Source organism: Plasmodium sp. gorilla clade G2 (assembly GCF_900097015.1).
Source record: "Plasmodium sp. gorilla clade G2 genome assembly, chromosome: 9".
Classification (NCBI taxonomy): domain Eukaryota; phylum Apicomplexa; class Aconoidasida; order Haemosporida; family Plasmodiidae; genus Plasmodium; species Plasmodium adleri (nom. inval.).
This window is the reverse complement of record NC_041701.1, coordinates 220,353-243,153: the sequence shown is the minus strand read 5'-3', so window position 1 is coordinate 243,153 and position 22,801 is coordinate 220,353. Positions and strand designations below refer to the sequence as shown.

General features: G+C 17.4%; 5 protein-coding genes across 5 annotated transcripts; 2 read left to right on the top strand and 3 right to left on the bottom strand.

The window, feature by feature from the left end:
* Positions 1-2,291: 2,291 nt before the first annotated feature.
* Positions 2,292-5,267, top strand: PADL01_0904900 (beta subunit of coatomer complex, putative; the record flags this gene model as incomplete). The annotated part of the gene is made up of 1 exon (XM_028681712.1): positions 2,292-5,267. One exon carries the CDS (start codon positions 2,292-2,294, stop codon positions 5,265-5,267), a length of 2,976 nt encoding a protein of 991 aa, XP_028538063.1.
* A 685-nt stretch (positions 5,268-5,952) lies between these two features.
* PADL01_0904800 (conserved Plasmodium protein, unknown function) lies at positions 5,953-9,813 on the bottom strand (the record flags this gene model as incomplete). Its single annotated transcript, XM_028681711.1, has 3 exons — positions 5,953-6,000; positions 6,127-6,195; positions 6,358-9,813. The coding sequence occupies 3 exons, from the start codon at positions 9,811-9,813 to the stop codon at positions 5,953-5,955; spliced, it is 3,573 nt and encodes a 1,190-aa protein (XP_028538062.1).
* A 2,421-nt stretch (positions 9,814-12,234) lies between these two features.
* PADL01_0904700 (autophagy-related protein 3, putative) lies at positions 12,235-14,548 on the top strand (the record flags this gene model as incomplete). The annotated part of the gene is made up of 12 exons (XM_028681710.1): positions 12,235-12,337; positions 12,545-12,614; positions 12,762-12,882; positions 12,968-13,037; positions 13,199-13,236; positions 13,317-13,406; positions 13,507-13,567; positions 13,713-13,801; positions 13,878-13,949; positions 14,077-14,129; positions 14,242-14,301; positions 14,434-14,548. 12 exons carry the CDS (start codon positions 12,235-12,237, stop codon positions 14,546-14,548), a joined length of 942 nt encoding a protein of 313 aa, XP_028538061.1.
* Positions 14,549-14,647: 99 nt separating this feature from the next.
* PADL01_0904600 (conserved Plasmodium protein, unknown function) lies at positions 14,648-18,428 on the bottom strand (the record flags this gene model as incomplete). Its single annotated transcript, XM_028681709.1, has 2 exons — positions 14,648-15,123; positions 15,242-18,428. 2 exons carry the CDS (start codon positions 18,426-18,428, stop codon positions 14,648-14,650), a joined length of 3,663 nt encoding a protein of 1,220 aa, XP_028538060.1.
* Positions 18,429-19,660: 1,232 nt separating this feature from the next.
* On the bottom strand, positions 19,661-20,377 carry PADL01_0904500 (conserved Plasmodium protein, unknown function; the record flags this gene model as incomplete). The annotated part of the gene is made up of 1 exon (XM_028681708.1): positions 19,661-20,377. One exon carries the CDS (start codon positions 20,375-20,377, stop codon positions 19,661-19,663), a length of 717 nt encoding a protein of 238 aa, XP_028538059.1.
* Positions 20,378-22,801: the final 2,424 nt, after the last annotated feature.

Sequence of the window (22,801 nt, the reverse complement as noted above, 5' to 3'; positions counted from 1 at the left end):
TTTTATAATATATATATTTTACGTTTTTATATAACAAGGTAAAAATATATATAGGAAGGAAAATATATTGCTGATATTTATAATATTAATATAAATATGTTAATATTTTAAATATATATACAAATATATGTATATCACTTTTTTCTTTTATATATATTATATATAAAGAATTAGTTTTGGTTATTTAAGAGGAACAGAAATATGCAATAATTATAAAACAAGTTATAATAAATGTAATGATAAAAGTGTATGAAAAGTATATTAATACACACACGTACATCAAAATAATAAAAGAAATACATTCCTACAATTAAAAAAAAATAATATATAAGATATGATCTTTTAATATTTGTTGATTAAAAGAATTTATTTGTTCATATACCAACATATATTATTTTAAATAAAATATAAATGTAGAAGAGCCATTCTGATATATGAAAAAAAAAAAAAAAAAGAAAAAAAAAAAAATGTGTTACTTTTTAAATAGCTTAAAATATTATTTTACTATTTCTTTATATATTTTTTTAATTAAATGTATCAAAGTAGAAATATATGTATATATATTTAATTATTTATTTTATATAATATAAAATACATAATATGATACATTTATAAAAATTATATATTTTTATTTTAATAAAATATTTTTGAAACATAGTAGTATAATATAAAAAAGGTAGAATTGTGGATGAGGAAATATAAGCTATATGGATATTTAAGTGGAAAATAATAAGTGATATTCGCATTATATTTATTTATATTATTCTTTATAATATAAACATATGTATATATGTGTGTACTTTTTTTTTTTTAATTGAAAAATAATATAAATCATCTCTACAGTTATAATAAAATTTTATTTCACAATATTAAAAATGCCTTATTTTTTTTATTACATATATATATATATATATATATATATATATATATATTTGTATTTATCAATTTTTAATTCAGTTTTTTTAAACTTATTTTATCAATAATTTTATTTAAGGATCAAATAAAAAATATATATATATATATTAAATTGTGAGTACATATCTTTTTAAAATAACCAAGAAAAATTAATGTTAAATGTCCATTTTAATGCTGTTATAAAGAAATAATGTTACATATATATATTATTATTCATATTGTTATTATTTTCTTAAAAATATAATAAACTAATTATTATCGCAACAATATTAAATTGTAGAACAAATCGAAATATAAATGTATTCTTCCTAATTGTATTTAATATTTCTTTTTCCTTTTTTCTTTCTATTTTTATCTTTTATTTTTTCTATTTTTATTTCTTTATTGTTTTTGGTATATTTTATTATTTAAAAAAAAAATAAAAATAATATATATTAATTTTTTAAAATAATACTTTATGTTTTGATATTTTTCAAAAATATTAGTATATAAAATATGTAAAAATGTTTATATACATAATATATACTTAATTTTTTTTTAAATATATTATTCGAGGCCTTTTTATAAAATAAATATAATTTGTATATAAATAAGAAATGTATATATAATATATATATATAATATATTATATATATATATTTATTATTTATAATATAAAACATACATATATTTTATATATAAATGAATATATCTTATAAAATATATATATATATATATTTATATTTTAAAAATATTGATCATACATTGTTATTAATATATTTATATTTTTAAAACTTTATTATTAATTTATATAAAAATAGTGTAGATAATATTAATAAATATTTTTTTATATGAAATATATAAAATTATATATTATAAATATTTCTATTTTATTATTAAAATATATTTTATTTTATTTTTTATTATATTTATTTTTATTTTGTTTATATAAAATAAAAAAATATATGATGAAAGAATTGTTTTATTAAATATCATATTGGATATATTTAAAATATATATATATTATATATATTTATGATATATTCATATTTATTTATTTATTTATTTATATATTTTCATATAAAATTAAAACTATGCAAGTATGAATTTATAATGTTTGTCATATTTTCTGATATTTATGGGATACATAAAATAAAGAAATAATAGAAATATATGTATAATATATAAATATAAAAAGGAAAATGATTTTAACATGAATGTATAAATATATAATATATTTTTTAATGTTTGAATTTTATTTTGTATTTTATTAATTTTAAGTGATATTCTAAAATTGACGTTTTAACAATTATATATATATATATATATATATATATATATTTTATTATTTTTTTGTTTTTATTTTATTTTATTTATTTTTTTTTAATTTTTAAGAAATGCCACTAAATTTAGATATAAAGAAGAAATTAAATTCACGGATAGGTAAAGTAAAATGTGTTGATATTCATGAGAGTGAGAATTGGATATTAGCTTCATTATATAGTGGTAAGTTAGTTATATTTGATTATGTTAATCAGAATACAATAAAGAATATTGAGATTTCTGCATTTCCTATAAGATGTGCAAAATTTATTGAGAAAAAACAGTGGATAATATGTGGTGGTGATGATATGACTATAAGAGTTTATAATTATAATACGTTTGAAAAAATAAAATCTTTTGAAGATCATACAGATTATATTAGATATATTGAAGTTCATCAGACTTTACCTTATATATTAACAAGTTCAGATGATATGACTATAAAATTATATGATTATGAAAATAATTTTGAGAAATTATGTTCATTTGAAAATCATATTCATTATGTTATGATGTGTAAATTTAATCCTAAGGATACTTATATATTTGCTTCAGCTTCTTTAGATAAAACTATTAAAATATGGGGTGTGCAAAATAATACATCTGTAGTAACAAAACCTCATTTTACTTTATCTGGTCACACCAAAGGTGTTAATTGTATTGATTATTCATGTTCAGGTGAAACTTCATATATTATTAGTGGTAGTGATGATAAAACTATTCGTATATGGGATTATCATACAAAGCAATGTATACAAGTATTAAGTGGTCATACACAAAATATATCTTGTGTAATATATCATAGTAATTTGCCAATTATACTTTCTTCATCTGAAGATTGTAATGTAAAGATATGGAATAGCTCAATGTTTAAATTAGAAAGCACATTAAATTATAATATGGATAGATGTTGGTCCTTATGTGCTAAAAAAACAAAAAATGATTTATGTATTGGTTATGATGAAGGTTTAGTTGTTATACAAATAGGTTCAGATGTTCCTATATATACAATGTTTAAAAATAAAATTATATATATAAAGAATACAGATATATTTATTATTAATTTACAAAATGTACAAGAAGAAAATTATAATGATGGAGATATATATAAAGTAAATAAAAAAGAATTAGGAAATTGTGATTTTTATCCAACTAATGTATCATTCCATCCAAGTGGAAGATTTATATGTGTAAATGGACATCATGAATTTAATATTTATACATCTCAAGTATTAAGAAATAAAGCATATGGAAAAAGCTCTTTTTTTGTATGGTCTCATACAGGAGATTATGCTATAAAAGATGAAGGGAATAAAGTAAGTATATATAAAGACTTTACTTCTCATCATACATTTCAAACACCATATAACATAACACAATTATTTGGAGGATACTTATTAGGTGTTAAATCAAATAATTTTATTTGTTTTTATGATTGGAATGATTATTCATTAATAAGAAAAATTGATATTAATGTAAAAAATGTCTTTTGGAATGATTCTGGTACATATGTAGCTTTATCAACAGAAGATAGTATATATATATTAAATTATTTGAATTCTGATGGAAACTTATCAAAAGATAATATAAACAAAAATAATGATAACACAAATAATATTAATAATAATAATAATAATAATAATACTAATGGAAGTATTGAATTGATTGGTGTAAAAAATAGAAACACTAATCATCCACAACATGAAGAAAATAAAATGGATGAAGAAAATTATTTCCAATTAGAAAGTGAAATAAATGAATCAATAGAAAGTGGTATATGGATTTATGATAGTTTTCTTTATATATCTAAAAATTTAAGATTGTATATTTATACTAAGAAATTTATTGATATATATGCTTATATCGATAAATATCTATATATTTGTGGTTATGTATATGAATATGATCGTATATTTTTATTAGATAAAAATTTCAATTTTTATAGTTTCTTTTTACCAATAACATATTTACAATATCAGAAATATATAATGGGTCAAGATTTTATTGCTGCAGATAATATCATGAAAAATATACCAGAATCTTTATATAATAAATTAAGCTTATTCTTAGAAAAAATGGGTTATAAAAATAAAGCATTAAATATTTGTAATGATTTAGAAAAAAAATTTGAGCTATCTTTATCAATTGGGAATTTACAATTATGTGTAGATATAATTAATGAATTAGAAAGAAAAGAAAATGATTCATTTGTACAAAATAAATATAAAAAATTAGGAGATACTGCTTTAGTATATAATGATATACCTATGGCTATATACTGTTATAAAAAAACAAATGACTTTTCTTCATTATTAATAATTTTATCAACACTTGGAGATAAAATAGGAATAGAAGAATTAGGACAAATGTGTTTAAATCATCAAAAATTTAATATTGCTTTTATTTGTTATTTTTTACTACATAAAATTAATAAATGTATAGACATCTTATTATCTAATAATAATTTTGCATATGCTGCATTCTTTTCAAGAGTATACAAACCATCCTCACTACCAACAATATTAAAGAAATGGAAAGAACACTTAAATAAAGTCTATCCAAATATGCCAGTCAAATTGTTAAATCCTGAAGAAAATCCTGAATATTTTCCTGATTATGATAAAGCGGTTGAATGTGAAAAAATATTTGATAAAGTGAATACTATTGGAAGTACCAAAAATTATAATACTTTAAAAAAATTAATTGATCTAAATATTGTAGAAGAAATAAAAGAAATAGGATATGATAAGGTTGAAGATATTTTTATTAAACAATTTAATGAAGAGTTAGAAAAGGATATTCAAAATTTTGATCAAAATGGTAATATTTTGAAAAATGAAGAAAGCAAAAATAAAAACGTGAACAAAAAGGAAGACAATAAGGAGGATAATAAGGAACATAATAATAAGGGGGATAAAAAGGAGGATGATAAATTCTGTAAAATGGAAGATAATGAACTATTAAGTAATATACAAATGCAAGAAGACAATAATAAAATTAATTCATATTCAATAAATTCAAATCAAAGTATGGATGAAGATTTATTATAAGGCTATTCAAAGGAAAATAAGAAAACAGTATTATTTTACTGACATAAGAAAAAAAGAAATAAATAAAAAAAAAAATGTAGAAGAAATAATTGAGTGTATGATAATAAATTATTTACTAGGAAACAATAACACATATATAATATATACATATTGATATATATATATATATATATATATAATATATATATGTTTGTATTTTATTTTATCTAATTTTTATTTTTTTTATTTTGTATTATTCCCTATTTAAAAAAAAAAAAAAAAAAGATTTTAATTTTTTGTAATTTTTTTTTTTTTTTTTTTGTTTTTTCAAAACTGATAATAAAAACTTAATTATATGTAAGAAAAACACATTAATTATTATATAAATATATTATATGTATATAAAAATTTACATTTATTATTAGAATATTTTATTTAAATATCCATTTTGGATATAATTTTATATAATTTTTTATTTGTTTATAAATATTTACAAATAGTTAAAAATGAAGGGAAATAGAAAATGAAAAAAATAATCATTGTAATACCAAAAAAAAAAAAAAAAAAAAAAAAAAAAATTAAAAAATAAAATAAATAATAATGTTAAAATTTTAAATAATATACATATATAAAAATAAATGCATTTTAAAAGATAAATTGATATAAAAGTATATAAATTATATTTTCTATATAATATTGTTCATTATTATCTATTCCAATTTTTTAATTCGTTTTCTAAAGATGATAAAGCCTCCTAAAAAAATAAAATAAAATAAATAAATAAAAATATAAATGTGTTAAAATTGATATATATATATATATATATATATATATATTATATTTTTATATATATCCCATGTAATAATATATATAAACTTACGTTAATGTATTGCGGTCCTTTCAACATTTTTTGTACAACATCTGGTTTATTCATTAACAAGTTAGCTAACTATAAAAAGAAAAATATATACATATATATATTGCATATATATATAGTGGTACTTATTTTCGAGGCACAGAAAGTTAATATATATATATATATATATGTATTTTTTTATTTTTTTTTTTTTTCCATTTTATTTATTTCTTTTCATATATATTTATTTATTACGTCTTTATTTTTCAGTAAAATTTTTTGGATTCCCTCATCAAAAATTTTAACAAATTCATTTATTGAGCTTTTATTATTATACGAAATATTATCTGATGAAAATCCACAATTTATACTTGTGTCTTGATTTTCATAATCATTAGAATTGTTATAAGGAAAGACTATAGGAGGTATAATATTTTGTGAATTATTTATATTAGGTAATATAGGTGGTATGATAGGAGGCAATTTTATTTCATTCATGTTTGATTGATGAAATAATTCAGATAATTGTAATATATTAAAATTTTGATTCGAATTATTTATAATATGATCTTGATCTTTATTATTATATGGTTCCATATTATTTAATTGGTTTGGATAATTATTTTTTGATAATTTTGTGTTAATCATATTTTTATTTGATGTTGTATTATATTTTATATATATTGGAATATTATCATAACTATCATATTTAAATGTTATGATGATATCATTTTTTTTTATTTCACTATCTTGAAATATACTAGATGGATAAATGAATTGACTTTTATTAATTTGATAATTTTCTTTAACATTTTCAAAATTTTTAAAAAATGAAAAAATATCATCTAAAGAACTATCTAATGGTTCATCCATATTATAATTGCTATTATTATTAATATTATTATTATTGCTGTTTAGTAAGAAATTGAGACTTTCAAACTGTTCCTTGATATTTTTTTGTTTTGAATTTTTAAAATTTTTATCATTGTTCATTGTTTGTATATTCATTTGTTCATTTATAATATCATTATTATCATATTGTTGTGAAGACATATTTCCATCAATATTGAGTAGATTTCTTATACTTTCTATTTCTGCTTTTTTATTATTTTTATAGGATTCCTTCTGCATATTATTATTAGAATAATATTCAAAGGGGTCTTTTATATTTTGATTTGCATCCTTTACATTTATATTATTATCAAATGCTGGTTCATCATATGAAAATTTGTTTGTTCTTTTTGTTGAAAATTTGGATGGCTTATAATTCTTTTCATTGCTTTTTCTGTCATAGGTCTGATGATTAGAAGAATTATAATTATGTCTCTCATAGTTATTTTTATTTATTAAAGGATCATTTATAGGTGGAGAAAAGTTACTAAATTTTTCATTATGAAATTGTTTTGTGTGAGTGTTGGATGGTGAATATCTATCATGTGGACTATATTTATTAGAAACCATATTATTGCTATTATAATAATTATCATTATTATATTTATTATTATTATAATTATCATTATTATATTTATTATTATTATTATAATTATTATTATTGTGAGTATTTTTTTTATTTATGGATGGAGGTGTATTTATTCGACTGTTGTGAGAAAAGGGTTGCCTATTTGTTGATACTTCATTTGAATTATGTCTATTATTCATATTGTATTTATTCATATAGTTTGGAGAATCCATGGAATGATCTCCAAACTTTGTATAATTTTTTGAATGAATATTTTTGTTCATATGATGATATGAATTATACATACCATCATTATATATATCTCTATTTAAATGTTCATTATTAATATTATTATTAAATTTTTTTCTATCCTTGGAATATGTATCATTATAATCCATGCCATTCATATTATGAGATAAAATATTATTATTAATCATAGGGTTAGAATGAATTTTATTATTATTATTATTTTTTTCATTATGGGGACGAATCAAATTATCACTAGTTAAATTGATTAATAGATTTTCTGTTTTTTTTTTTATTTCTATATTATTTTTTTGAGCACTAAATTGTTTAATTTTACCTTCAATTTTGGCTTTTTTATATTCCAAATGTCTTTTTTTTTTTTTTTCATATTCTTCATTTATATTATCAATAATTTCAAGCATGATATTTTTATTTTCATTTTTTGAAACCGAACTAGATGATTTTTTATTTGATTTTGTTTTATTACCATTTAAACTGTTTATATGATTATTTGTTGTATTATTAATCATATTAGACATAAAATTATTATTCTCATTATTATTATATATATTATTATTTGTATTTTCTTTTTGTGCTTCTTCTATATCTTTTTCTACTTTATTAATATTTACAATTTCTATTTGTCCAATCTGATCATTTTGGTTTCCATAATTATTATTATTATTATTATTATTATTATTTAAAGCTTGGTCTCTTATTAATTTCCATTTATCTATTAATTCTTTTGCTAATTGTCTAACTTTATTATTATCTGTAGCATAATCCAAATTATTTTGTTCATCTATTTTATTCCTTGCTATAAAATTTATAGGTACACCAATAAGGGTAGTTCTTAAATGATTGAGATTAATATTTAAATTTTTCAAAAAGTTCAATAATATGATTAATAAAGGTATATTTTTTTTTATAATTTTTTTCTCAGCAATATTATGTAAAATATTTTTTATACATAATAATCCATTTTGTTGTAAAAATTTTTCATATATTATATAATCATTAGATACATCTATAATAAAGAGGAAAAAATATTTGATATTAATATAAGAATTTTCATTTTGTATTAACGTAATAACTTTATCCATATATTGAATATCTTTAAAATTTTCAATTTTATTTCCTAATATCTTTAAGATGATTGCTTTACATTCGATTTCTTTTGTTTCATTGTTATATTTTTCATTATTCTTCTTTATAATATTTTCATATTTATTTTTTACAAATCTTAAATATATTATAATTTTTGACTTATTATTTTTAAAATATGGATGTAACATATATAATGAATTCAATAAATTTATATGTATAGGTTTATCGTCAAATAAGTATGGAATAATTTTCATCTTATTAGCAAAATACCATGAATCAAGCATATTAATTTCTTCTTTATTTAAACCTTCAATATTATGTTGTGCATTTGAATTTTCAACAATATTAAGAGTATTTTTTAATTCGGATATTATTTCTTTATTATTTTTTTTCTTTATAATTTCATTATTTCTATTTATATTACCATCTTCACAAATATTTATACTTTTATTGTCATCACTGTTATCTTCAGGGAAGATGCTACTCATATTATTATTATTATTAAGTATTACAATATTATTTGTGTCATCTTTTGTTTTATTGTAATTATTTGATATATCTATATGTTTTTCATCGTCTTCATTATTATTATTAGAATTATAATATTCAACAACATCTGAATTATCTCCATTCTTTAATTGATGTTTTAATGATAAACTATCATTTTCCTCATTATTTTCTTCAGAAAATTCCATATTTCCTGCATCTGATATTTTACTTTTTTTTTTTGGCCTTTTTTTTAATTCATTATGTTTAAAATTTTCATCAGACATAGCTATATCTGTGGGTGTGTTTATCATCTCATCATTAATTGTATTTTTTTTTCGATCTACATTTTGTTTCCTTTTTTTATTATTACTTTCGTTCACATTAACATTCTCTATTGAAATATTTTCCATTGCTCATACTTTTTTTTTTTTTTTTTTTTCTATGTACATTTTAAGATAAAATAAATAAATAAATATACATAAAGATATATTTATATATATTTATATGTTCTTTTTTCATATTATTATTTCCTTTAATTTTTTTTATAAGTTAGATTTCAATTTTAATTTTGTTCTGTTTCATGTCAAATCTTTTTTTTATTAAAAAAAAAAAAGAAAATATATATATTATATGTACATATAAATATATATATATATATATATATATATATACAGAATTTAAGAATTAAGTCATTTAAAAATGTTCAAATATAAAATAGGGGGAAAAAATTTATAATATTCAGACATACAAAAAATATTATATCTTGGTTGTCAAAAAAGAAAAAAAAAAAAAAAAAAAAATTTTATAATTTATTAAAATACACCATAATGGTAAAACAAAAAAAAAAAAAATTATATATGAACAAAAATAATATATATATATATATTTTTCATTAATTGTTCACATAATTGTTCTTATATATATACTTATAAACTCAGAATCGGAAATATTATATTACACTCTACATCTTTTTTCTTCCATTCATTACTTTATGTGTATTCATTTGGTTATATTATAATATTATGAATTGCTAAAGTCAAAGTTATAATATTTACATAAATTTTATTTTTAAATGTATCTGCTTTTCTGAAGGGTAATAAATTAAATGAACTCGTATAAAAATGCTTTGCTCTCTTTTTTTTATAAAACAAAAATTATTTCAAATTTATATAATTAAAATAGCTATAAAAATATGTAATAATTATATTTAAACTTTCGTAGTTGAATATATAATATATATATATATATATATTTGGATATATCTTTTATATAGGAAAATATACTGAGCTTTTAAAGGTTCTATTTTTTTTATATAATAATATTCTTATAAATTTTCTTCATAACAGTCCTTTTCAATTCTTTCAATTTCTTTTATATATATATATATTATAATATAATATAAATAGAAAGGTTTAAAATATTATTTTAATATTATGGATCATTTATGTTTTTTACCATTTTACAAATTAAAATGTAACATACTTTTTTTTTTTAATATGTAAATTATTTAAAAGCATAAATAAAATAATATATAATATTATAAATATATATTTATATATAAATATAAAAATGATAATATATATATATATATATATTAAAATATATTTATAAATGAAATTTTTATTCTAAAATTTAATATATAAATTATAATATATGTGGCTATTTTTTTTTTTTTTTCTTCTATTTTTTTTTATAGGTAAATTTGTAATTATAATATATGAAAAAATGGAATTCACCATTAAAAAAAAATAATTATAAATATATATAATATTAATAAGTAAAATATTATATATATATTTTATATAAGGTCAACATTTATACATAAAATATATTATGTATACATAATAATATATAATAAAATTATTACGTATGTATGGGCTTATAAAAAAAAAGTAATAATAAATAATACTCAACAAATACATAAAAATAAGATAATAATACTAGTAAAAGGGAAATTTCATGTTTTTTAAAAAATAAAAAAAATTTTCTGTTATAATAATATTAAAAAGAAGGAAAAAATAATACAATATAAATAAAATATCATATTATAAAAAGAAAATAATAAAATAAAATAATATACATAATAAAATATTAATATATATATTTTATTATTTTATTTATTTTTTTTTTTTGTGAAATTTATATTATACGAAACTAAAATTTGAACAGAAAATAAATTTTGCTAAGGTAACATTTTAAATATTTCTCAACCTATATATTACGATACAAATTTAATTATAAAAATAAAACAAAAAAATATATAAATGATTTATATATACAAAATAATTTATTCTTTTAAATATTAAACTTTTCAATTTATGTATAATTCACTTACTCAAATATTCTTTTTTATTGTTCTCAAAAAAGGAGGAATATTTTAAATGGTTCATACTTTAAAAAAATTTTAATTTTAATTTATACAAAATTGACGTCTTTTTTTTATTTTTTTGTATTATTATAACAATATTGATATATATATATATATATGTACATTTTTTTTTTTTTTTTTTTTTTTTTTTTTTTATATTGTGTAAAAATAAAATATTAATTATAAAATGTAAACGGGTTGTTCAAATATTAATGTTTATCCCCCCATTAATTTGTTAATTAAAGTAATATATATATATATATATATATATATATACATATAATGAAATATAATAAAACATGTGTATATTTTGCACCAAATAAAAAATGGTCTGACACACATATATATATATATATATATATATATATATATATATATTTAATTTCTTATTATATATTATTATATTTATATTCACATACAATAAAGAAAAGAAAAAAAAAGTTTCATCGTTTTCAATTATAAAATGAGTGACCAAATAAATGTAAAATATAAAATAGGAGATACTTGTCGAAAGCTATATTCATATTTTAAAACAGTTAATAATACATCTACTTTTATTAAAAATGGTATAATTATATAAAAAATAAATATATTATTTTCTAATAATATATATATATATATATATGTATGTATGTTTATTATAATGTTGTAAATTATCAAATGTATATGATTGTAACCATTTATAACTTAAATTAAGTATTTATAATATAAAAACAAAATTATTTCAATATATAAAAGATAATCACTTATAATCAACTTTATTTATAATTTAGGTACCTTAACCCCCTCAGAATTCGTTGATTCTGGAGATTTTTTAGTGTATAAATTTAAAACATGGGAATGGTAAAAAAATAAAAAAAAGAAAAAGAAATTAATAAAATATAAATACATATGGGAATAATATTATAGGAACAAAATCTTATGTCGTTGTGAAAGAAATTAACGCATTTAACCATATATCCATATATAAATTATTCCTTATTTTTTTAGGCAAGAAGCCGATAAAGATAGGGTAGTACCATATTTACCACAAGACAAGCAATTTTTAATTACAAAAAATGTTCCATGTAAACAGCGAATAAAAGACCTAAAAAATATAGTCCACGATTTGGTAATAAAACAAAATATATATATGTATGTGTGCATTTATTTATGTGTAATTTATTACTATTTTTTTTTTTTTTTTTCTTAAATAGAAAATTGTGGATAATGAATGGTTACTCCCAAGTTATGAAGAAGATAACAATCCCACAGATATATATGAATGTAATAATAAAAAGAAAAATATATATTAAGTTGTTCACAATATTAGAAGAATATATGTGTATAATTTCATCAAAATATATTTTGAATAAATACAATATATATTAAAATTAATACATTTTTATAATATAATTAATTTTTTTTTTTTTTTTTTTTTTTTGTAGATTTACCTAATAATACCTACACAATGAATGAAAAAAATGTACAAAAGAAAAAAAAAAAAAATTTCATGTATGACATATAATATATATATATATTCTTATTTCATATAAAATTTAACAGGATTATAATTATGAAGAGGAAGAAGAAGACGATAATTGCGATGAAGCAATTGATATAAACAATTTTTATATGGAAAATAACCTTATTACTGTAAAATAAAGATATAAGAAATATAATGATATATGACTTAATTATATATTTATATATATATTTTTATTTATTTACATATTAATATATTTTATTTTCATAGGAACATGATCCTGCATCAATTAATAGTACAAGTTGTTACTCAAAGAATATATTGCATGATAGTAATACTTTTAAAAATAAATTTACTATAATAATTTGATATATAAAATATAAAAACCATACTTGTTTAAATATGTAATAGATTTATATAATATGTTTCATATGTTCAAAACCTTTATATTATTATTATTTTATATATATATATAGATCTTATGAAAATACGTACGTATGATGTTAGTATAACGTACGATAAATATTATCAAACACCTAGAATATGGCTCTTTGGATATAATGAGGTATATATATATATATATATGTATGTATTTATACCCAATTTTTTATAATATATAATTTTTTTTTGTTTTAATATAGAATGGAGATCCTTTAAAATCAGAGGAGATTTTTGAGGACATATTATCAGATTATAGTTACAAAACAGTCACGGTTAAGATAAAAATAATATTGTATTTCTTATTATGTTATATGATTTTATTTTGCTAGTATCTTACTTATAGAACAATATATCAAAAAATACTTATTTTATTTTATTTATTATTTTTTTTTAATTTAGTATGATCCTCATCCATGTACTGGTGTTATGACAGCATCTATACATCCATGCAAGTAATTAAGAAATATATGTTATTTTTTTGCTTAAATGTACAACATGTAATTTTTTTTTTTTTTTTTTTCGTTCTTTTATTATAATTATTTATAATGCTTTTTAATTTTTAAGGCACGCAGAGGCAATTCTGAATGTTGTAAATAATTGGATAAGTGAAGAAAAAGAACCAAGGTAATAAACAAATAATATAACAAAAATGTGATAATGAGAGAATAAAAATAAAGATAAAAATATATTTTTTTTTGTATAACAAAATGAATAAAAAAAGAGAATAAATGTGTATATGTATGTATTTCTTTTTAGGCATGATTTGTATATCTTGTTTTTGTTAAAATTTATATCTGGGGTCATACCAACAATTGAGTATGATTTTACTACAGATATAGAAATACCAAGGGATAACAAAGCAGAATTATGAAAAAGGCAAATTTAGTAATTACAGGTATTATATATATATATATATATATATATTTATATTTTTTTTTTTTTTTTTTTTTTTTGTATATATTTGGTTTATTCATTCTAGCATTTCTTTTAATATATCCATATTTAAGAACTCATTTTCATCAAATGATTCGTCTTTTTTTGTAAAAATTTGAAATATTCTTTTAAACTCCATTTGATCCATAATTTCTCCATTGTTATTTAATATATTTAGAAGATCATTGAATGACAGTTTTGCTTTTTTATTTTCATTTTTGTAATAATTTATAATATCTTCAACAATTTCGTCAGTATCTGTATTTTCTTCCGTTATATAATTAAAATATGTATAAATAAAGGCATTGATATTGAAATATATATTTTCACACTCTTTAGTAATATCTGTATTTTTAACGTCCTCTTGGTTTTCGTTCGTATTGTTGTTATGATTAGTATGGTTTATATTTTTTGTATATAAATCACTTTCTTTTTTTTTTTTTAAATTTTTCGACATGGAATTTTGAGCTAAAATGTGTTGTTCAGAATTTGAGTTATTTAGTCCAGACATATCTAAAAAGGAAATGAATAAATAAATAAAAATATATATATATATATATATATATATATATATATTATTGCATATGTATTATTACTATTTCATTTCATTTGATTTTATTTTTTGTTTTACTATTTGTGTGGTTTGTTTGTAAAAAGTACATATTATTGAGCAGTATATCATTGTCTGTCTTATAATTAATAAGTTGACCATCTTGTATATGAATTACATGATTTATTGAATCCTCTTTGTTCTTTAACAAATTTATGACGTATTTATAATAAAAATGATACTCTTGTATTATATTTTGTATTTCAAATTTAGATAAGAATATATTTATAGAAGCAAATATATATTCTATAGATAGAATATTTAACAACTTTTTAATATTATATTTCTCTTTTTTTTTTTCATATTTATTTTTTTGAATTTCACAATAATAGAATGAGTCCATTATTTGATTATACATAGGACTTTTTGTACCTCCAATTTGTTCAATAAAAGTTTGTAAACTATTATTTTGAATATCTATACTATTTTTTAATATGCTTGTATGAATTTGATAATAGAATATTTTATTTTTACTTAATATAAAAATATTATTATTTTTAGATATAACATCTTTTATATTTCCACTACATATAATTCCTCCGATATATCTCAAGCAATTTGCATCTATTGGTGTTTGTGTAAATACAATCATTTTTTCATTTAATACAAATAAAAAAATATTTTTTTTATCAAAATGATTTTTATATTTTATGGTATTATTATCTCCATTGTCTTTATTAAAAGTATTATCGTTATTATGTTTATCTTCATTCATTACGAGGGGTAGCATTTTTTGAACTTTTTTTTCTTTAAATGGTAGATGTATAGTTTTTATTATTTTTTTTGTTTCTAAATCCATATATCTAAGTTTAGATCCATCATTACATATACATATAATGTTTCTATTATAAAAATATAAATTTCCTGATATACAAGTTGGTACATAAATTTGTTCGATATTCATATAAGAAATATTTACTGTATTATCTTTGAAGTTGTAATAATGAAAAATGATATAACGATTATTTGTTATTCCTACAATATTATATAGATTTTCAGTAGGAGATTTGTTTACTATATGTAAGTCATTAAATGTTATATTATTATTATTATTTTTGTTACTAATTTTATATGTATATTTCCAATCATATATATCTTCGCTATCATTTTTATATATTATAATATTTGCATGTATTGCAGAAGAAAGGAATATCTTATCATCCTCACTAAAATATAAATATTTTATTTCGTACTTCATATCTTTACTATTAAAAAAAATTTCAAAAGTAATTGAATTTATTAAATGAATAAATCCACATTTACACCCTACACACAAAATTTTACCATTATTCGTAAAAATCATAGATACAATTTCTTTGTCTTTTAAATATATGCTATGTAATTTTTCATTCTTCTCAAAATCAAATATCTCAATTAATCCATTTTCATTTCCTATATATATTATATTACCATTGTTAATTGGATTAACACAAATACAACTTATACTTGAGCTGTTAAAATGTAAAACTATTTCGTTAGTAGGTGTATTATTCAGTTGATTAGATGGCATATAATATATTTGGTTTGTCTCTTGAGTATTCATATATGTTTTATTATCCTTCTTACTTTTATTTATATTGGTAAATTTATTACTTAATTCAGAAAATGACTGACTGTCATTTGTATTTATATTTATATTTATATTTATATTTGATTTTTCTTTGTCTGTATGATGCTCATTTATATACAATTTGTCCTTGTTTTTGTTATATTTTTCAAGAAGAGAATCATTAAATAAGTTTGTATGAACATTCTTAGAATCATGATTTGTGCTATATAACAAATTTTGATCTTCTTTTGTAGTATTATTTTGATTATTAAAACTATTTGGATAAATTTTTTTAATAATATTTTTATCCGAAAATATAATGAAAGATTTCCATAAAAAGAAATCTTTTTTAAAATCACATAATTGAAAGGATATAGATTTAATAGATCCTATTTGATTATTTTCAAACCAAGCATAACATTTTAATTGTTTATCAAATACTTTAACACTACCATCACTTAATCCAAGAATTATAAAATCTCCATAACTATGAAGAATATTTATGGATACATTTTTCTGGATTTCTAAAAATTTTTGATATTCCCTTTGTTTAATATTATGTTTTGTTTTATTTATAAATATAGAACTATAATCCCAAACAATTATGTATCCATTTGTAGTACCTGTTAATAATGTTGTTGTATTGTCAACAAAACATGTGTCTGTAAAAATGAATTGTTCATTAATTTTATTACTTTTATATAATGAGGGACTATAATGATTTATTTGTCTATATTTCTTTTGAAAATTGTATATATATAATTTAGATGAACTATTAGAAATTATTTCATATTTTTTATTAAATCTAATTTTTGTTTGTTTATCTTTTCCATATATTTTATCAGTACATACAATAGGATGATCTATCGAATTTATATCGAAAATTATAATATATTGATAATAAATATCATTTTTTTTATTCCCTTTATTTTGTTTAATTAATGTACACTCTTTAGTTTTATATTTATTTTTTCCTTTTTCTCCCGTTTCATCATCATACTTTGTACTGGATTTGATATATATTCTTTCTTCTGTTAATGCACATATATATCTATTATCATGACTTATATCTATACATTCATATCCTACATTATCATTTATGGTATCACCATCATCGGTAGTATCGTCTATCGTACTATCATTTAATTTATTTATATCACATTCATCTTGATTTTTCTTTTTATTGAAATATATATGTCTTCCATTTTTTTCATTTTCTGCACAGTTATAATAAAATTTTTTTATTGGATCTAAAAAGGAAGTGTCATTTACCCTCCATAATATTATGAAAGAATTCAATCCCTTATCACATGATAGAATGTATTCATTATTATAACTTTTTATAACTTTTGAAATTTTATTAAAGTGTCCTCTAAATAATATTTGTTTTTTTCCATCTAACAAAACTATGTTGTTATCTGAGCTGTAAATTATATGTTTAGGGTTGTTTTTTTCATCGTTATTATTAAATGGGTATATATTTTCATCATACGCATGGTCATCTCTCTTACTACTATCATCCCTTTTGATATTTTCAACATTGTTCTTGTCTTCTTTATTATTGTTTGTTCTTTCTATAATGTGTACGCTACTTAATGAATTATTAATCCCATAACAAAATTTTAAACTAATGGGTTCATCTACAACATCCTTCTCCATAATTTTTTTTTTTTTTCTTTTTTCTTTATTTTGATAAAAGAGAGAAAGTATAATTAATTGTAAATTAATATTATATGAATTTACAATAATATAAATAAACAATAAAATATAAATTTCAATTTATTTATTTTGATCTACAAAATGAATAATTATTACAAATGAAAAAAATAAAATAAAATAAAATAATATTTATTAGATCTAAATATAAAATCTTATAAGGCCATTATCGTAAATATTTTCTATTTACTATATAGGCGTAGAAAATATTAGGATAATTGGAAGAAAACATGATTCTTTTTGAAACTTTAATAATAACACCGATAATATATATATTATACAGATGTTAATAAATTAATTACGAATTTATAACATATGTGATATTTTGTACTATTTTTTTTTTTTTTTTTTTTTTAATATGTCATTTGAAAATATCAAAAAGAAAACATATATATAAAAAAAGATTAGAAAATAGACACTTCAGAAATTTTCATTATGTATAAGTTTATAATTACCTGCATATGTATAATTCAATGTCTTTTTTTCTTTATTTTTTCTTTACTATACTTAATTGAATTAAAGGAAAGAAATATTACGACTTACAATTATATATATATATATATATATATATATATGTAATGGAAGAAATGAAAAATATTATATATATCTCCAATTTTTAAAAGTAATATTATTTAAAGTTATATGTGAAAAAATAAAAGAAAAAGGAAAAATATACTTACACATAAGTATATTATTATAATATCCAAATGGGATAGAATTTTTTATGCGTTTTTAATTTTTAATATAAAAAAAAAGAAAAAGTAAAATAAACAAAAAAAAAAAAAAATAATAATAAAATAATAATAAGATAAGAATAAATTAATAAATTAATAAATAAATGATGAAAACAACAAAAAAAATATTATAATATAATCAAAAGATTAAATATAATTTCAAATTAATAAAGTGTGTGTTTATATATAATACATTTAAAAAAATCCTATAAATGTTATAAAAATTTACATATATATATTATATATTTATATATATATATATATTTTTTTTTTCTATAAAATAAGAATATATATAAAAAAACATGTAATATATGTAACATAAATGCTACACATATATTTATAAAAAGATAAGCCAAAACAAAAAAAAAATATACATATATATATGTATATATTTGTTGTGTTTGATTTTTTTTTTTTTTTTTTTTTTTTTTTTTGAGATATTTAATTTTTTTCTAGAAAGTCAGATATTCTGTAAGGCTGTCCAATGAAAGGTATAAAATCACTTTGTGGTGAAGGGTTGTTTTTATTATTTTCATCGTGAAAAGTACCATAATGATAATTAGGAAATATAAGATCATTATGATTATAATTTAAAGAATATTTATATAACTGCCAACTAGTATATGATCCAATAAAATATAAAAATATTCCTATAACAATTATAAATAGTTCGATATAAATTTTCCATGCAAATGTTTTTCTTTGTATTGGTAATAATTTAAAAAAGTTTTTAATATATTCATATTTCTTTTGTATATTTTGAGGTGATTCTTCATCACCTTCTTTATCTTCAATCATATAGTGTAATGACGTTGATAAAAATTCAAGAAATATATTATCCATATTAATTATTTTCCAATAATGTTGAGGATCTAGCCACTGAAATTTATTTTTACCTATACATTTGAAAAGTAACCAAATAAAGTCACTAATTCCACATATCATATTTACAACAGTAAAACAAAAATACTTAAATGTTAAATAAGAACAAAAACAATCAACCCCAATAAATACTACTACTAAATGGGAAAGAAACAAAAATGGTCTAGGGGTCAACAATTGTAATATGGCTAGAATGACATGTAAAATAAGACATGTTCTATATACTTTTATACATCTTTTCACATCAATCATGTATTTATTGCTTAATTCGTACATTATATATACAAATATGTAAATAAATAAATATAAATATAAAAATATGTATATATATATATATATAATATATATTATCTAATTAATAATAAAAATATATTATGACTTATAAATATAATATGTAAATTATAATACACTTATTACATATAAATGGTTAATGTTTTATATGTAAATTGTACATTACCATTTTTTTTAAAGATATCTGTAAAAATATAAAATAATATAATATAAAAAAGAAAAAAAAAAAAAAACATAAACAAATTAATAAATTACAAATAAAAATAAAAATATACTCGGAATAATATTATTTTGTAATATTTTAATTTTTTCTTGTTTTATAATATACACTTTTTTTTTTTCTTTTTTTTTTATCTTTTTTTTTTTTTTTTTTTTTTTTTCATGTAGAATACAGCTAGTTACATTTACTATTATATGTATATAAGTTCTTTTTATTTTATATTATGACTACGTAAAAGATATATAAAATAAAAAGATTAATACACATAAATATATTTATATATATTCTAAAAATTGTCTTTATTTTTATTATTATTTATTTATCATTTTTTTTTTTTTTTTTTTTTTTTTGGTATCGTTAAAAAATACGTGTATTTTTTTATTATATGTGTGTAATAATAATAATTAAATAAAATAAAATACAAACAAAATATAAGTATGCATTAAAAAAAAAAAATAATAAAAAATACACATATATATATATTATATATTATATATATGTGTATAATATTAAATTATATTATTTAATAAAATAAATGAAAAGGAAATATTTACAAAATAATACATAGTAAAATATATATATATATATATATATATCAATCAATACTTTAATTAATTAATTCCTTGTTTGTTTCTTTTTTTTTTAATTAATTCAAAATAGTATCATAAATGGGTAATACAAATATAATAAATAATATAATACTTTTATTAAGTATAACATGAATAAAATAAATGAATAAATAATTATATATACATTATATATATTAAAAAAATAATAAAATATACAAATTAATACGAAAATGTAAATTTAGTTATAATTATAAAGACAAATTATATTATTTATATATATATATATATATATATATATATAATAATTAATACACAAAATAAATAATAAATAAATTAAACGATATGTATAAGTATATAAATTAATAAATTTAATTGTACTTGTTTGTATATAATATAATAAGGTTAATCATAACATATTGAACTATATAAAATAAATAAATTTAAAAGCAAAATGAAATATTTTATAATTGTTAAATTTTTATTCATATTTTTCATATAGACAATTTTTGCTCATATATAAGCATAAATTGGATTTAAATAAAATATTATATATATATATATATAATTACAACAAAATGAATATGGTATAAATAATAAATTAAAAATAAATAAATATATACAAATATATATATATATATATATATATATAGTATATTATTTTTTTTTTAGTATAAATTATTTTATAAACTACACAATTTAAGGTTTTTTTTTTTTTTTTTCTTTTTTTTATAAATGAATTAAATAAGCGATTGGTTAAAAGTCATCACACTTTAATTTTTATGAATTATAAATATAAAAAGGGATAATATATATATCTATATCATATTTCCCTGATGTTTTTTTTTATTTTTTTTTGTTCCTTTAATATCTTGTTTTACAATTCCAGTACAAATATTTTTAGTATTAAATGATGTAAAACAAAGAAAAAAATAAAAATTTAAGACTTTCATTGTGTGACCTTTTTTTTAATATATAAAAAAAAAAAAAAAAAAAAAAGTAAGAGAAAGGAAAAGAAAAGAAAACAAATATCTCATAAATTATATAACAAAAATATTTTTCATGTACATATATATATATAAACTTAATTTGAGTACTTAATAAGAATTTTGTTCTACAAAAAAAAAAAAAAAAAAAAAAAAAAAAAAAAAAAAAATTAAACCAGTGTTTTTACACATAAATATTATATTATATTATATATATATATATATATGTTAATATACACAATAAAGGAATGGAACTATTTTTTTTTTTTTTTTTTTTTTTTTTGGGAACTAAATTTAAATATAATATTTAATATACACATTTTGATATGTGTATACAAATATATATATAGACTTATATATATACCATACCCGAAAAATTAATAGCGTGTCTAAATTAAAAAAAAAAAAAAATCATAAACATTGTTTTTAACCTTAAATAAATATGTTATATAAAATATACGTTATAATAATATAAACAATATATTATTATAAATATTTAATATATATATATGTATATATTAATTTTTAATTAATTTAATACGTACCCAGAGTGCACACTGGTGCATTAAAAAAAATATATATATTAATAAATTTCCATTTTTTTTTTTTTTATTTTTATTTTATTTTATTTTTTTTT